The sequence below is a fragment of the Salmo trutta genome, chromosome 1 (assembly GCF_901001165.1).
Source record: "Salmo trutta chromosome 1, fSalTru1.1, whole genome shotgun sequence".
NCBI classification, from domain to species: Eukaryota; Metazoa; Chordata; class Actinopteri; order Salmoniformes; family Salmonidae; genus Salmo; species Salmo trutta.
In genome coordinates, this window is record NC_042957.1 from 53,141,417 (window position 1) to 53,159,048 (window position 17,632).

General features: G+C 43.3%; 1 protein-coding gene across 3 annotated transcripts in view; it reads right to left on the minus strand.

The window, feature by feature from the left end:
• LOC115199878 (protein shisa-8-like) overlaps positions 1-17,632 on the minus strand; it is a 91,165-nt gene that overhangs the window by 54,104 nt on the left and 19,429 nt on the right. For all 3 annotated transcript variants that reach the window (XM_029762428.1, XM_029762421.1, XM_029762413.1), the window contains exon 2: positions 10,100-10,215. In XM_029762428.1, the coding sequence (XP_029618288.1) occupies positions 10,100-10,215 (116 nt within the window). The remainder of the gene's footprint in view (positions 1-10,099; positions 10,216-17,632) is intronic.

Genomic DNA, 17,632 nt, shown 5'->3' on the forward strand with positions numbered 1-17,632 from the left:
ACTGTTGGAGCCCAAAGCTACAGTGGAGAGTGGGGAGGAAGCGATAAGGTTAAGAGCATGTCCATACTGTGCCCATAGCCCCATATCCATAATTTGTCTATATTGCATCACTTAAGACTCTACAGTGTCATCTGTAGCCCGTAGTGTGAGGTGTCCTTCAGATGAAAGAGTGAAAGGACCCCGGGCGCTGGATCTACGCAATCCAAATCCCCTCAACCACAGCTCAGCGGCAGTGCATTACTGTCAGTCCAAATCCTCAACAGGGCACTGAGAGACGACCCAGCACTGGTCCAGGACCTGCTGCTCCCTGCTAATCTACACCTCATTGGCTGAGAGGGTATCCAAATAGGACTGACTTAGGGGCACTGTCTGTCTTAGCTGCACTCCAAGCCCTGTGCACTCTTCATTATAATCCTATTCCCCTCTCCAACCCTCCTTAAACTGCACAGTCTAGCCTGTTGAGATGTAGCAGAAGCAACCAGCAGTTATAGCCTGCAGATGCCCCTGGGCAGGACTGAAAGGGGAGGAAGGGGGGAGAGACTGAGTGGGAGAGTAGGAGGTCTGTGGCTTTGTAAAGACAGCTGGAGGGGTCAGAAGAAAAGCGCCAGAGGCATTGGAGAGAAGCAGTGCTGTGATCAAACACATCTGCCTCGTTTGACACATACGAGAACACACACATGAACACAGCCAGGCAGCCAGTACATCAACTCACAAACACAGTAATGGAAGTTGAGGCTTCCGTCAAACAAACACTAACAGTCACACTCTGACAGAACAACACTAACAGACACACTCTGACAGAACAACACTAACAGACACACTCTGACAGAACAACACTAACATATACACTCTGACAGAACAACACTAACAGACACACTCTGACAGAACAACACTAACATACACACTCTGACAGAACAACACTAACAGACACACTCTGACAGAACAACACTAACAGACACACTCTGACAGAACAACACTAACAGACACACTCTGACAGAACAAACACTAACAGACACACTCTGACAGAACAACACTAACAGACACACTCTGACAGAACAAACACTAACAGACACACTCTGACAGAACAACACTAACAGACACACTCTGACAGAACAACACTAACAGACACACTCTGACAGAACAACACTAACAGACACACTCTGACAGAACAACACTAACAGACACACTCTGACAGAACAAACACTAACAGACACACTCTGACAGAACAAACTCTAAGGGGGCTTTCACACCAAATTGATTTGGAGCGGTTACCCCCGTTTGTTTGTACTGGTGTGAACACTATCCACACTAGGGAGCACACTAAACAATGCACCGTGGCTCACTCAAAAGGATGGTCTCAGTCCTATTTCATTCCTAGTGTGGTGCGGTTCGCTGGTTCGCTGGTTCGCTGCAGGTGAGAAGGCAGTCTGGACCAAACACAGTAAAAGAACCAGAGGTGAGCGGTATTATCGGTTGTTTGAGCATTTTATGAAATTAACACAGTACCAGCTGTGGCTGCATAAATCATTCTGTGAATAGCAGCGCATTTATGAGCACATCCGATGCAAGTTAGGGGAGACCGGAGCTGAATATAGCCTATTCACGTCGCTGTTAGAGCGGCTATTCTGCTGTTTCTTCCCGCATGTTGTTCGAAGACCAAAACGAAAGTAATATGAAGTTTGGGACACACAAGTTATTCTTCTTGATAAGCAGAGATGGAGTTAACATGAGCATTTGTGTCCAATGAACAAATGACATGCATGAACACATGGTTTTGTTTTGGCATTTTAGTTTGTTTGAAATTTGGCAATGTGAAAACAGCTGGACCAAATGAAAAAAATTACAGTGTAACAAATAATCAAATCCTGATTCGAACTATAGCTCAGAACTAACAAACACACTCTGACAGAACAAACACTAAAAAACAATGACAGAATCACAAACATGACAGCATGCAGGTAGGTTGACTCAAGTACACACAAATGCACAAATACTGTACATACAGTGCATTTGGAAAGTATTCAGACCCCTTGACTTCTTTCACATTTTGTTACATTACAGCCTTATTCTAAAATGGATTAAATCGTTTTTTTCCTCATCAATCTACACACAATACCCCATAATGATTTTTTTGCAAATGTAAAGAAAAAGAAAACTTTAATATGACATTTACATAAGTATTCAGACCCTTTACTCAGTAATTTGTTGAAGCATCTTTGGCAGCGATTACATCCTCAAGTCTTCTTGGGTATGACGCTACAAGCTTGGCACTCCTGTATTTGGGGAGTTTCTCCTATTCTTCTCTCAGGGCTCTGTCAGGTTGGATGAGGAGTGTCGCTGCACAGCTAATTTCAGGTCTCTCCAGATGTTCGATCGGGTTCAAGTCCGGGCTCTGGCTGGGCCTCTCAAGGACATTCAGAGACTTGTCCCAAAGCCACTCCTGCGTTGTCTTGGCTGTGTGCTTAGGGTTGTTGTCCTGTTGGAAGGTGAACCTTTGCCCTAGTCTGAGGTCCTGAGCGCTCTGGAGCAGGTTTTCATAAAGGATCTCTCTGTACTTTGCTCCGAACATCTTTCCCTCGATCCTGACTATGTGGCTCCAGAGTGGCGCAGTGGTCTAATACACTGCATCACAGTGCAAGAGACACCACTGCAGTATCTGGTTCAAATCCAGGCTGCATCACATCCAGCCGTGATTGGGAGTTCCATAGGGTTGTCACACAATTGCCCAAGCGTCGTCCAGGTTTGGCTGGGGTAGGCCGTCATTGTAAATAAGAATTTGTTCTTAACTGACTTGCCTAGTTAAATAAAGGTTAAATAAAAAAAGTCTCCCAGTCCCTGCGGCTGAAAAACATCCCCACAGCATGATGCTGCCACCGCCATACTTTACCTTAGGGATGATTCTTGTTTCTCATGGTCCAAGTCCTTTAGGTGTCTTTTGGCAAACTCCAAGCGGGCTGTCATGTGCCTTTTACTGAGGAGTGGCTTACGTCTGACAACTCTACCGTAAAAGGCCTGATTGGTGGAGTGCTGCAGAGATGGTTGTCTTTCTGAACAACCCATCTCCACAGAGGAACTCTGGAGTTCTGTCAGACTAACCATCGGGTTCTTGGTCACTTCCCTGACCAAGGCCCTTTTCCCCCAATCACTCAGTTTAGCTGGGCGGCAAGCTCTAGGAAGAGTCTTGGAGGTTCCAAACTTCTTCCATTTAAGAATGATGGAGGCCATTGTGTTCTTGGGGACCTTCAATATTGCAGACATTATTTGGTACCCTGCCCAGATCTGTGCCTCGACACAATCCTGTCTCTCAGCTCTACAGACAATTTCTTCAATTTTGAGTGTCATAGCAAAGAGTCTGAATTGTTAAGTAAATAAGTTATTTCTGTTTTTTCTTTTTAATACATTTGAATTTTTTTCTTTTTAAACTGTTTTCACTTTGTCATTGTGGGGTATTGTGTGTAGATTGATGTGAAACATATATATAATCAATTTTAGAATAAGGCTGTAACGTAACAAAATGTGGAAAAAGTCAAGGGGTCTGAATGCATACACTGTACCTACAGTACACAACATAGCTCAAAGCACACACACACAGATTGCAGAGGACACATGCATGAGCATGTATGTCGTGCAGTGTGACTGTTATTCCCACAGCATCCTCTCTGTTTCTCAGAGAATCATTATCATAGCGTCATATGTTGACTGGTAGGCAAGCACAGTACGTATGTAATTGGCACTGGCCCCATGTGGATGTTAATCACAGTGAATTTACAGTTGAAGTCGGAAGTTTACATACACCTTAGCTAAATACATTTAAACTCAGTTTTTCACAATTCCTGACATTTAATCAGAGTAAAAATTCCCTGTCTTAGGTCAGTTAGGATCACCACTTTATTTTAAGAATGTGAAATGTCAGAATAATAGTAGAGTGATTTATTTCAGCTTTATTTCTTTGATTACATTCCCAGTGGGTCAGACGTTTACACACACTCAATTAGTATTTGGTAGCATTGCCTTTAAATTGTTTAACTTGGGTCAAACGTTTCAGGTAGCCTTCCACAAGCTTCCCACAATAAGTTGGGTGAATTTTGGCCCATTCCTCCTGACAGAGCTGGTGTAACTGAGTCAGGTTTGTAGGCCCCCTTGCTCCCACACGCTTTTTCAGTTCTGCCCACAAATTTTCTATAGGATTGAGGTCAGGGCTTTGTGATGGCCACTCCAATACCTTGACTTTGTTGTCCTTAAGCCATTTTGCCACAACTTTGGAAGTATGCTTGGGGTCATTGTCCATTTGGAAGACCAATTTGCGACCAAGCTTTAACTTCCTGACTGACGTCTTGAGATGTTGCTTCAATATATCCACATCATTTTCCTGCCTCATGATGCCATCTATTTAGTGAAGTGCACAAGTCCCTCCTGCAGCAAAGCAGCCCCACAACATGATGCTGCCACCCCCGTGCTTTACTGTTGGGATGGTGCTCTTCAGCTTGCAAGCCTCCCCCTTTTTCCTCCAAACATAGCGATGGTCATTATGGCCAAACCGTTCTATTTTTGTTTCATCAGACCAGAGGACATTTCTCCAAAAAGTACATTCTTGGTCCCAATGTGCAATTGCAAACCGTAGTCTGGCTTTTCTATGGCGGTTTTGGAGCAGTGGCTTCTTCCTTGCTGAGCAGCCTTTCAGGTTATGTCGATATAGGACGCGTTTTACTGTGGATATAGATACTTTTGTACCTGTTTCTTCCAGCATCTTCACAAGGTCCTTTGCTGTTGTTCTGGGATTGATTTGCACTTTTCGCACCAAAGTACGTTCATCTCTAGGAGACAGAACGCGTCTCCTTCCTGAGCGGTATGACGGCTGCCTGGTCCCATGGTGTATATACTTGCATACTGTTGTTTGTACAGATGAACGTGGTACCTTCAGGCGTTTGGAAATTGCTCCCACGGATGAACCAGACTTGTAGAGGTCTACAAATGTTTTCTGAGGTCTTGGCTGATTTCTTTTGATTTTCCCATGATGTCAAGCAAAGAGGCACTGAGTTTGAAGGTAGGCCTTGAAATACATGCACAGGTACACTTCCTATTGACTCAAATTATGTAAATTAGCCTATCAGAAGCTTCTAAAGCCATGACATCAATTTCTGGAATTTTCCAAGTTGTTTAAAGGCACAGTCAACTTAGTGTATGTAAAGTTCTGACCCACTGAAATTGTGATACAGTGAATTGTAAGTGAAATAATCTGTCTGTTGTCATGTTCTGAATCCTCAAATTCCCTGACATAAAGGAGCCAAGGCGCAGCATGCCGGTAATTCCACATCTTTATTTAGGGAAACCAAAACAATAAACAGGTATGCAGTAAGAACGCAACGCACTGTGCCATACACACACAGAAATAACAATAACCCACAAACACAGGTGGGGAACAGGCTGCCTAAGTATGATTCCTAGCCAGAGACAACAATAGACAGCTGCCTCTGATTAGGAACCATACTCGGCCCAACAAAGAAATACAAAAACAACATAGACATACAAGACATACAAGACATAGAATGCTCACCCCATGTCACACCCTGACCTAACCAAACAGAGAAAAACGACTCTCTCAGGTCAGGGCGTAAACAATTGTTGGAAAAATGTCTTGTCAGGCACACAGTAGACGTCCTAACCGACTTGCCAAAACTATAGTTTGTTAACAAGAAATTTGTGGAGTTGTTGAAAAATGAGTTTTAATGACTCCAACCTAAGTGTATGTAAACTTCCGACTTCAACTGTACATAGAAATTAACATGCATATACACCCCCCCCTTTTCACTTAACACCCCCTCCGCCCATCCCAATTCCCTAATTTTCTTGTTTTGATTTCAATGGCACACTGATGCTATCACTCTCCCCATCACAGACTGCCTCTGCAACATGCAAATTACACACGCTCCACAAATGCAGATCCCCCTTATCTACAAAGAGAGCAGGAACAGTGCCAATATAGAACTTGTACACAGTCCGCCCAGCCAAGATTATTCAACGCAGGGGTATTTTCCTCTGAACGTGTTTGTTTAGATAGCGGTTAGCCACTGTATGAGCAGGGTCAACTTCGTCATCACTACAGTATCAGTGTCATCAACATCATCAGGTGCATCGTCTTCATCATGTTCAATAACAGTAGTGTAATTGTTGTTATTGCCAAAACATTAAGAAATGATGAATGTTGAGATCGGTCTGTTCAAGCATATAATAAAGCTTTAATAATTCATGGTGCAGTTCTAAGGAGTTTAGACCAGCCAGTCTCCTGCAGCCAGTCTCCTGCAGCCAGTCTCCTGCAGCCAGTCTCCTGCAGCCAGTCTCCTGCAGCCAGTCTCCTGCAGCCAGTCTCCTGCAGCCAGTCTCCTGCAGCCAGTCTCCTGCATTGTAATGAACCATAAGCTCTGTCCATGGTGTTCAAACACAGCTCACAGACAGCAGAAACAAGTGGGATTAGAATAGGCTAGCCCTTGTGCTTTGTGCGCTCTCAATCATTCTCTCTTTCCATCTGTTAGTTTCTCACTTCCTGCTTTCAGTCCCTCTGTTTCTGTCCTTACCCAATTTCCTCTCGTTCTCTTCATGTTCTCGTCTTTCTCTCTCTATTCCCCAAAATCGATATAAAATGTCCTCAGTCTCTTTATTTGTCATTCTGTCTCTATCTCTTTCCCTCCGTTGTTTCACAGAGGAACACGCACGGCCTGTTCACTGGGAGCTGTTTACCCTCAGGGCAGCTCTCCACACAGAGCAGCTCTGTCCAGCTGTCCCACTCACTGCCATGAGAATGCTCTCATACAACACACACACACACACACACACACACACACACACACTGTATTATACACACACACACACACATTCACATAGGCCTGTAGTACATATAATACATGCCAAACACACTCTAACATAGACACCCTCACACACACAGGAACACACAATCCCAAAATGAACACTCAATTCTATCACAACTCATGTATATACCTATACACTTTAATTACCAGCTCATAGCCACTCACTGACAAGAATAATACACACATGCACAAACGTTATAATTCTCTACCAGCGTTGGCCTCACATATGGTATATACTGTTCAGGGAACAGTCTCAACACTCCGCACAGTATATTCAATTGTTATTGCAAAGGCACTAGAGCACACTTGCACACACTTACACACACACATACTGAACACACACACACACACACACTCTCTGCCGGGATTGTCCACTAACCCCATCCTCACATTCTCAGACAGTGATCTAGATGCAGCTTTAACCAGATCATGTCAGATAAAGCACTGAGATTACCGGGCAGAGCAGTATGGGGTGGAATAACAATAATGAAAACATGTGCAGAGCCAGTGTTTTACACTCTCATCCACCTCGGTAGACTAGGCTGCACCTGTAAGTCCTCTCTTTAATGTTCATCATGACACAACGTCACACCTCAGTCAATGTCCTTCTTTCATCTGGTATTATTTGATTTGTTTTTTTTACCCATATCTTTCTGGGAATTCCTCAATAGATATGTCACCCCATCATTACTGTCTCTCTCTCTCATCTTTTTAAATGTCTGCATTTTATTTTACCCTTATCTATTACAATCCCTACGTTCCCTCATTTCCATCCCATTCTCTCACCTTGTCACAGACGGGTCTCTCTGGCCTCCACGTCCCATTATATCAGCCCTCCACAGATAATGATCACTTAATTAAAGACTCATTTAATGGTCAACGCTAGTCAGAGACAGGAGAAAGGAAGGAGGGATGGGGAGTGACTGTTGTTTGGCAAAAGAATAAAGAGGAGTAGAGATGAAGGGAAGGTGGAGACTGATGAGCGTAGGTTGGCATGAACGGGACGGAGAAAGGAATTGTTGCAATAGAGTGAAGATGAAAGCAAAGTGTGTGTGTGCTGGAGGGGAATGGGGTTCAGAGGGATTTGAGGGGGATCTAATTAGTAAACAGATGAACTGCGTTGTGCTATATCAACAGGTCCCGGACCAGAACAACGTTAACTACAGCTTCATTAAAGATGACCAGCCTGTCCCTGCACTTCCGCTCAGCCAAGGAGGGAGACAGCAGGGTTTTCTATGGAATTGAGCCTTCCTCCTAGCTTAATAACAAGTGTCTGCATGCGTGCGCGTCAAATCAAATTAGATTTGTTACATGCTTCGTATACAACAAGTGTAGACCAACAGTGAAACGCTTACTTACGGGCAAGAATTGAAAAATAATAGAAAAATAATAACAGAAGGAATAAATACACAATAAGTAATGATACCTTGGCTATATACACAGGGTACCAGTACCATGTGTGTGCATCTAAAATACAGTCGTGGCCAAAAGTTTTGAGAATGACACAAATATTAATATTCACAAAGTCTGCTGCCTCAGTTTGTATGATGGCAATTTGCATATACTCCAGAATGTTATGAAGAGTGATCAGATTAATTGCAAAGTCCCTCTTTGCCATGCAAATCAACTGAATCCCCCAAAAACATTTCCACTGCATTTCAGCCCTGCCACAAAAGGACCAGCTGACATCATGTCAGTGATTCTCTCGTTAACACAGGTGTGAGTGTTGACGAGGACAAGGCTGGAGATCACTCTGTCATGCTGATTGAGTTCGATTAACAGACTGGAAGCTTCAAAAGGAGGGTGGTGCTTGGAATCATTGTTCTTTCTCTGTCAACCATGGTTACCTGCAAGGAAACACGTGCCATCATCATTGCTTTGCACAAAAAGGGATTGACAGGCAAGGATATTGCTGCCAGTAAGATTGCACCTAAATCAACTATTTATCAGATCATCAAGAACTTCAAGGAGAGCGCTTAAATTGTTGTGAAGAAGGCTTCAGGGTGCCCAAGTAAGTCCAGCAAGCGCCAGGACCGTCTCCTAAAGTTGATTCAGCTGCAGGATCGGGGTACCACTAGTACAGAGCTTGCTCAGGAATAGCAGCAGGCAGGTGTGAGTGCATCTGCACGCACAGTGAGGCGAAGACTTTTGGAGGATGGCCTGGTGTCAAGAAGGGCAGCAAAGAAGCCACTTCTCTCCAGGAAAAACATCAGGGACAGACTGATATTCTGCAAGAGGTACAGGGATTGGACTGCTGAGGACTGGGGTAAAGTCATTTTCTCTGATGAATCCCCTTTCTGATTGTTTGGGGCATCTGGAAAAAAAGCTTGTCCGGAGAAGACAAGGTGAGCGCTACCATCAGTCCTGTGTCATGCCAACAGTAAAGCATCCTGAGACCATTCATGTGTGGGGTTGCTTCTCAGCCAAGGGACTGGGCTCACTCACAGTTTTGCCTAAGAACACAGCCATGAATAAAGAATGGTACCAACACATCCTCCGAGAGCAACTTCTCCCAACCATCCAGGAACAGCTTGGTGACAAACAATGCCTTTTCCAGCATGATGGAGCACCTTGCCATAAGGCAAAAGTGATAACTAAGTGGCTTGGGGAACAAAACATTGATATTTTGGGTCCATGGCCAGGAAACTCCCCAGACCTTAATCCCATTGAGAACTTGTGGTCAAGCCTCAAGAGGCGGGTGGACAAACAAAAACCCACAAATTCTGACAAACTCCAAGCATTGATTATGCAAGAATGGGCTGCCATCAGTCAGGATGTGGCCCAGAAGTTAATTGACAGCATGCCAGGGAGGATTGCAGAGGTCTTTAAAAAGAAGGGTCAACACTGCAATGACTCTTTGCATCAACTTCATGTAATTGTCAATAAAAGCCTTTGACACTTATGAAATGATTGTAATTATACTTCAGTTTTCCATAGTAACATCTGACAAAAATATCTAAAGACACTGAAGCAGCAAACTTTGTGGAAATTAATATTTGCGTTATTCTCAAAACTTTTGGCCACGACTGTATAATCCTCAATTCTGGCTGCCAGAGTCTGAAATAGTCTGTTGTACCCTATTCAGAGTTAGTAGTGTCCCCATTAGTACATTGAGCACTAAAAGAGCCCTCGTGAGAGTGCTTGCAAAGCGTTGCTGGATCAGTATCCGATATGCTTAATTATACTGAGAGACATCTCCTGTAATAACCCCTGTGCTCCCAAAGAAACAGGCTTACCGTTGTTGCTGCGCAGTGACCTGCCAGAGATCCCATTGGTCCCTATGGGGTGGTGTCCCCCAGTCCCATCCACTCCACCCACCTCTCCGGGCTGCTTCAACAACTCTGTCAAGGCCCTGCAGAGAGAAAGACAAGTGTTAGGTTAAAGATCACCCATCAGTAAGATGAGAGAACATTGTGTTAAATCGATTGAGATCACCATAGAATAAACTCCTTCTACAACATCAAATCAAATGGAAGTGTGCTGCCATCATTTCCTAATCTGTGTGATTTGATCACAATGAAAGCCCTCTTATATGTGATGTCCATTGGTGTGTAAAACAAACGCTTTAGTCATAGTGTAGTATAGTACTGACTGCTGGAACTTTTCAAATAAACTGGTTGAATTTGAATGGTACATGCCAGCTGACAGCTCAGCTGGCTAGACATGAGCACCGGACAGTAGGTCAGTAGTGTTGTGATAGGAAAGAGGGTTAATATGTAGATCATGCTGACAGACTGAATGACAGCAGGGATAGACAAGGACTAAGTCCCGAGGCCATGCTGAAATACTGTCCCTCTGTTTTTCATGCTTTTCTTTTCACTTGTTGGGTTTCTCTCTAAAATGCCCTCCAGTCACCCATTCAGCAGTACACAAACAAACACTCTACTCCTTAACTCATTACCACCAGTTAGTTTCTGTCTGTCTGGCTAGTGTCTGTCTTTCTCACTCGTTCCCACTGTTTCATCCGTCTCCTACTTGGCTAAAGCATTTCACTCTCTTTCTCATCCTCTCTCTGTTTTCTTTCTCTCGGGCATTGCTGAGGGTGCTGTTATTGTGGAGTGCTGGTTGTTCCACCTTCTCAACACAGCTGTCAGCTCTCTGAACCCGTATTCTAACCCCCCAGGACTGTCACATCTCCTAGCTAATGTAAAGATGTAGAGGGATGATGTGATTTGATGTGAGAACATTGCAAGACTTTTCAAAGAAATTCCCAGAGCCCTCTCTTAGGTTCAGACATTACAAGGGCAAGGAAATGTTAAAACCACGATGGCAGCCAAATGCCCTGGCGAATCCCATGCACAGCTACATTCCCATGCACAGCCAATCGTGATCTGTCTCTTTTATCATAAGAACCTGGGTTGGACGAGCCAGTGTTCCTCAAACACAATTCTCGGGCTGACAGAACTATTTCTCAGGGTGTTGTTTCAAACATTACATTCTCTCTGCCAGAATGTTACAAAGGAAATTGTGTTAGATAGCTCTTCCAATCCTACTGCAGTGGGCAAATGTCAGCTACTTCGAAAAAAGCTCAGATTTAGAAAACGCGATTTTATGGCTTTGTACATTTCAAAAAGCCCTTGTAGTTTGTCACTGAAGATGTTCATTGGCGCATTAGTGTTTTTTTTTTCTCTCTCTCTCTCTCTCTCTCTCTCTCTCTGAAGAGAGGGCCAACATTGTTTTCCAGATTCTATACATTACAGGGGTTATCTTGAGGTTTTGTCAGATAGGGCCACAGATGAGAGATTCATTTGCAGTTTAATTACTTAAAATGGATTGTGTGCTGTAATACAAGAAAGGAAATGAATCGATTAATGAATTAAAGATAACCATAAAGTTTTGTGCACCCTCATCAGCAGTAGTGTGTCAGCAGAAAGGAGAAAAGTTAAGTTGGGAAAGTTTAAGTTCGACCTGAGGGGCTTTACTGTATGAGGCAAGATCCTGGAAATTCTTGAGGCATATCGTTGCTATTTCCTCCATATGCTGGTTGGTCGGTCCTGATGATGACTTCTGTAGTACTGCAGTGTCTGAGGTTTCCACAGGGTTGACTTGTCAGTTGCTTTGAGTGACATTTGAAGGGAACGAACACGTGAAAAAATTGACAGGTGGAAACTCAGCACTTACTGGGCTGGTAAAATTCATAATGGTTACAAATTGAAAGAGTTTAAAGCCTCTGTGCAAATGTGTTTTTGGCGCACCAATTAAATATGGATGGTAATTACATCAAATGGATTTCACAATCTATCCATCATCTTCTCAACCAAGCGCAAATCTTGGCTGTGCGCAATCATTGATTATTCAGTGGTTTATAGAAAAATATTAGCTTAAATCATGTTCACACAGCATGTCAACTTAAGGGGAAACATGTTGCCCTTAATTAAACCATCACAATTCAGTAAAGTAATTATTATGATTGTGTTGTATTAATTAGAGACGTATAAGCCTGGAACCAGCCTTTTGAAAGTCCCCCAACTAGGTCCTCACGCTACATGAAGCTAATTAACCTGTCTGTGCTGTCCACAGAGGGAGCACTACAGCACTACAGAAGCACCTAGAGGTCATGTGACGTGTGAAAACGTCTCCGATCATTGAAACACTTCCATTCTAGGAGAGGTGAGGCGAGGACTTGTTTACGCCACAAACAACTAGATTGAATGATTGAACAAAGGACATAGATTCAATTATTTAGAACGATTTTACACTGAGTTAAGTTTGTGAGTTGCTTCACTCATTGATGGATGCTACAGTGTAGTGCACGCAGGTTTACAGAGTCAAATTAATTACACTGTAATAATGTCTGATACTCAAAGCTGGATTCCTCTATGAATCAAATTATGCTAATGATAACTTCTGTTGTGATTTCAACCATCTGTAGCTAATTGTTGAGTTTCTTGCTGATGCACTACACAAGAACAAAGGCATGAGGCAACGCTACTTCTATTCCTTTTCTTAGATCAATTAAATTCAATTATAAACAGCTCTGGGATCGGCATGAAGGTCCTGTTACTCTGAGATTTTACCATCACCCTAGTGGAGGCAGTGGGGGTTCAGGTTGGAGTTGAGGCCTGCCCATCTCCTCTGCACTCCCTGTGGGTGGTAAGGGTGAGGCCTCTATCTCCTCTGCACTCCCTGTGGGTGGTAAGGGTGATGCCTCTATCTCCTCTGGACTCCCTGTGGGGGGTAAGGGTGATGCCTCTATCTCCTCTGCACTCCCTGTGGGGGGTAAGGCCACAATCAAAGTGAGTGGTGTTGTGTATTAGTTCATTACCAGCAGACAGCTGGAGCCCCCTGAGCAGAAGAGGCCTGCTGTGACCCCCTGCAGTTCCAGCCAGGAGCCAGGGTGTCTCACTATTTACCTCCAGCTGCTGTCCACTACTGTACAGTACAGTAAAATAGAATAGAATTCAGATTTAATCATTTTGTTTATTGTACTTTCAAGGCGTAAATTACAGAACACTTCTGCATGTTTATATCACCTTTACTGTCCACTGCTCTGGGGTATGTTTGAAATCCTTTATTCTTGACACTGTAGTGTCTGAATCATCACCACCACTGTCACACCAAGTTAGTGTGTTTTTATTTGCCTCTACCATCCACCACTAGCTATAGTGTTTGTTAATACACTTTGTCTTATTTCTACGTGGGGTTTTATCTGTGGCACCCCACCTCGTGTTCAGTCCACCGGGGTTATTATGAGGACACCCCACTGAGTCACCCCCAAATCCCACTGAGGGTGTGCTGCCGAGGCTAAGTGTGGGTGGGAACTTGAGCTACCAGAAAAGTTTCCCAAACAAAAAGATCAAATAAACCCTCCAGCGCAGAAAACTAATTCTGGACTGCATGGTGCGACAATGGCTTGGTTCACATTATTTCCCTCCCTAAGTGATTTTATTTGAAATGCCATCATAGCGCCCAACAGCCAGCTTCACTCACCAGGCGTGAAAGTTGAGTCATTTTGTACACATTCCTCATCTGTAGCTCTGCTCTTTCTTTGTCTTGGTGTTCTAGGCTGACAGAACCAACAGCTCTCCCTAAACCCTGTCTCCCTTGATCAATAATTCAGGCTGTGTCTCCCTGGTGCTCGCTAAGGGAGGGATGTAGTAGCAGAATTGACACCCTGAGTCTCCCACCCCCGGTGCTCAGAGCCAAGTTCCCTCTCACCCAGGGAGGCTGACGCTGTAGCTACCACTGCCAGATAGTGATCCCCAGCAGTGTTAGTGCCTGCAGCTGCCTACCACTGTCTCCCCTACTTTGGTATTGGACGCGACAGCTGCCAAATAGTGCCTCTTAGCATGGCTGTGTGACTATGCCAGGATATGTTTATGTTTGTATTTGGGTGGGTGGGCATGACTGTGCTGTCTGCAGTGGCCTGGTTCCCTTCTGAGGAGTTGTGTGAAATGTGTATAGTATGTATAGTTGCTGAAGCTACTTCTCCACAACACACACAAATACCATTTGTTACACCCTTCATCATTCCTTGAATGAAAAGTAATTCCAGCACCTCATTCACATTCAACCATTGGATAGGCTGGACTCTGGAGGAGCACCTCTTCGATCAAGCTAGGCTTTGGGCAAAGATGTCATGGGAGCTAGGGTTGAATATTTTCCCTGTATTTTACACATGTTCCATTCCGGGAATAAATCACTTTTAACTTGTAACTCGTTATTTTCCGGCAAAACCGGAAGTGTTATTCAAAAGCATTATAAAGCGTATAAATAGGCCTATGTCTGGATTTGATTGGAATTTGATAGAAAATACAAGCCTGATTCTACCTGAGCCTGATGAGCCATATATTACATTTATTTAATGAACACTACATTAAATTCATTTAATGAGCCCAAAATAAATGTGCCGTTACATAGGCCTATATGATATAGACCACTGCTCATTATGCACGACAAAAAAAACAGAAAAGCCCATAGCTAGCTGTATGCTCTCTTTGGTAAATACATGAAACTAGCTCCAGTAGCTAGTCTTTTTGAGTGTGAACTGTATTACTATACTGTATTTTATTATACTGTATTATATGGACTGGAATTACACACATCATTCAAACCATGATAAAGCAGGGAGAGAACATGCAATTCTGGTGCAGCACATCTGGCCTACAAAGTTACAATTATAGGCTAGCGAAAATGATTTAAATGTCTAAATATAATAGGGCCTATTTGTATAATTAGTAGGCTGACGCATATATGCCATTCATAATATTTACCCTATTGTTATTAGCCTACTTCCTCTTTCTCTCTCTATTGTTACATCATTACTTCATCCCTTTCAACAGTTAAATGAAATATGTTTTGTTGTCCTTATGGTCATCATTCTAATGACATGCTTGAATAATATGGGACTAGAATTAAATGCAGAAGGCTTTCACTTCTATTCACAAAGATTGAAAGGTTATGGGTCTGAATAAATAACTGCTATAGCCTACCGCCATCGCGTTCGCTCTTCTTTCAAACTATCCATGAATTCTATTGGCTGATGTATTTAACATTCAGCAAACAAGAGCTTCTAATAGTCTATTGGTATAAGAAATGCAAAACAATATAATGTCCAGCAAGCTCTTCTAGTATAGCTTTTCCTGCATGGGACTCCAAGAGCTAAGGAGTGTTTTTTAAGGAGACAGGCCAGCGGAGTTTAGGTGTATGTGTATTGTGCAAGAGACAGAGGCTAAAAGTTAGAAGCTTATTATGCATAACCCATCATTAATTAGCTAAATAGAAGGCTAATGCTGCATTGAATGTTTTACCTGAAAGAGGTAGGCTAGGACATCTATATACAGGGATATATATCAATCTACAACAGGATTATCTATTTTGGATGCAATTTTAATGGAGTTGATGGAGAGAGAGTGCTCGCGTGTGCACTGATTTAAAAAGCAACGATATTTGAGTGTTTTCAAAAACTCTGCAGCTGCAAAACATAAAAAACAAAAATCTTTACAGTAGAAAAATAAGGTGACTCCGAAAGCCAGCTAGAGTTGGGTAAATTAGACACGCATTCAGTTTTTATACTACTGTAGCATAGACTATGCTGCAGCAAATGAAGGCCTACCTGTCACAAGAAAAAAAGTGACCATGATGAGATGCTAGGTCTACATTGTGAACTGTGCTCAATACTGAGATGGGCTGTCCCAACCCTGAGCGTTGATGATTCATCATGCAGAGGCTGTAGAGAAGCCAGATTTAGACATCACATATAATTTAAGATCCATTTCACGCATGCTTTTCATAAAAATGTTCCAGTCCCATACTGGCCGTGTCATGCATAAGATGTCACTGTATATTACCGACCTGCCACGGGGCTCAGGGTTTTGATGACTTCACAATGACATCGTTCCATTCGCCATATCAATGTAATGGCCCTGTAATAGCCTTCCGGCACATTAGCGGTCGAGGCTAACGGACCTGTTTTTGACCGCAGGGACACATGACATAGTGGCCATTTGCTCTGTTGAGTGCTGTGGCTGTTTCCCGTTCCCTGTGTCCGGCCCGCCTGGTCCATCCCCATTTCGTAAAGCCCATTTAAAGCCGATTGTTAACAGTCTCCTGCATGGTATCAGTCCTCCTAAAAGCTCTGCGGTGATTGATTACGCCTCCCACAGGGGAATCTCACGTATCTAATTATTCATCCTGACCCTCCTGCCATCAACACACAAACACATTAAAAATCCTATTTTCCATAACCCCTTAACCTAACCCTAACCTTAACCCTAACTTTAACCCCAAACCTAAGCCTTAAACCTATCCTTATTAACCCTAAGCCTAACTTTAACCCCAAATCCTAAACCTAACCCTTAAGCCTACAATAACATATGGAAATATTCAGGACATGGAAAAAAGTCCAGACTTTTCAAAAAGGTTATTGTTTTCCTATCTTGTCAGGACATTCTGGTGACTTGTCAGGCCATTGTGGTCCTAATAATGTAGGAAAACATGTCCGTCCACACACACACACACACACACACACACACACAGGTTACTCTACATAAGCTCATAGCTTGCACACACACACACACACACACACACACACACACACAGATGGGCATACCTCTCACAATACATAAGATCAAAGTATTCCCATGCATGTACAGAGTTAGGATACTCTTAGAATACAAAGTGTCACAATGTTTATTCAAATACACCCACCCATATGAGTACACTTTCCTCTAAACACTTTACCCAAAAGCCAAAATAAACACTTCAATGCTTTTTCACGAGCAAGAAAAGAACCTCCTCCCGCAGTGCAGAGTGAAATCAAATGATGTAGGAGCCCACACATTCAGCCTAGCTGAGTGAAGGATAACTCCAACTTTCCACCATTATTAATGCATGGTGGCCTGAATGGAGCCATGCGTCGTCTGCGACTGGCCTTGTGGGTCTGAGGCCACTGTTTGTCACTTCATGTCAGTCACTGCGCACTGAGTGTACTTTGGTGTTCGATAACGCTCTATTGGAAAATAAGAGACCTTAGACAGTGATTCACTGACAGCCAGGAACTCGTCTGATTTGTGGATCTACTCAGTGAGCAACAGCAAACCAACAGAGACAGTGAGGGGTTGACATATTGTTTCCTGGGGACAAACACTGCCATCCATCTTTTGAGGCTTGAATACAGAAACTCTACAGAGGAATCCATGCGAGGGCACAGCCATTATGGCTCTGGTGCGGACACTGTACTCAGAGATGCAAACAGATGAATGACTTTTAAGGCCTCAATGCAGAAACTGGGTTTAAGCATGGATGCAGGTGCAAATCCATAATGGTTC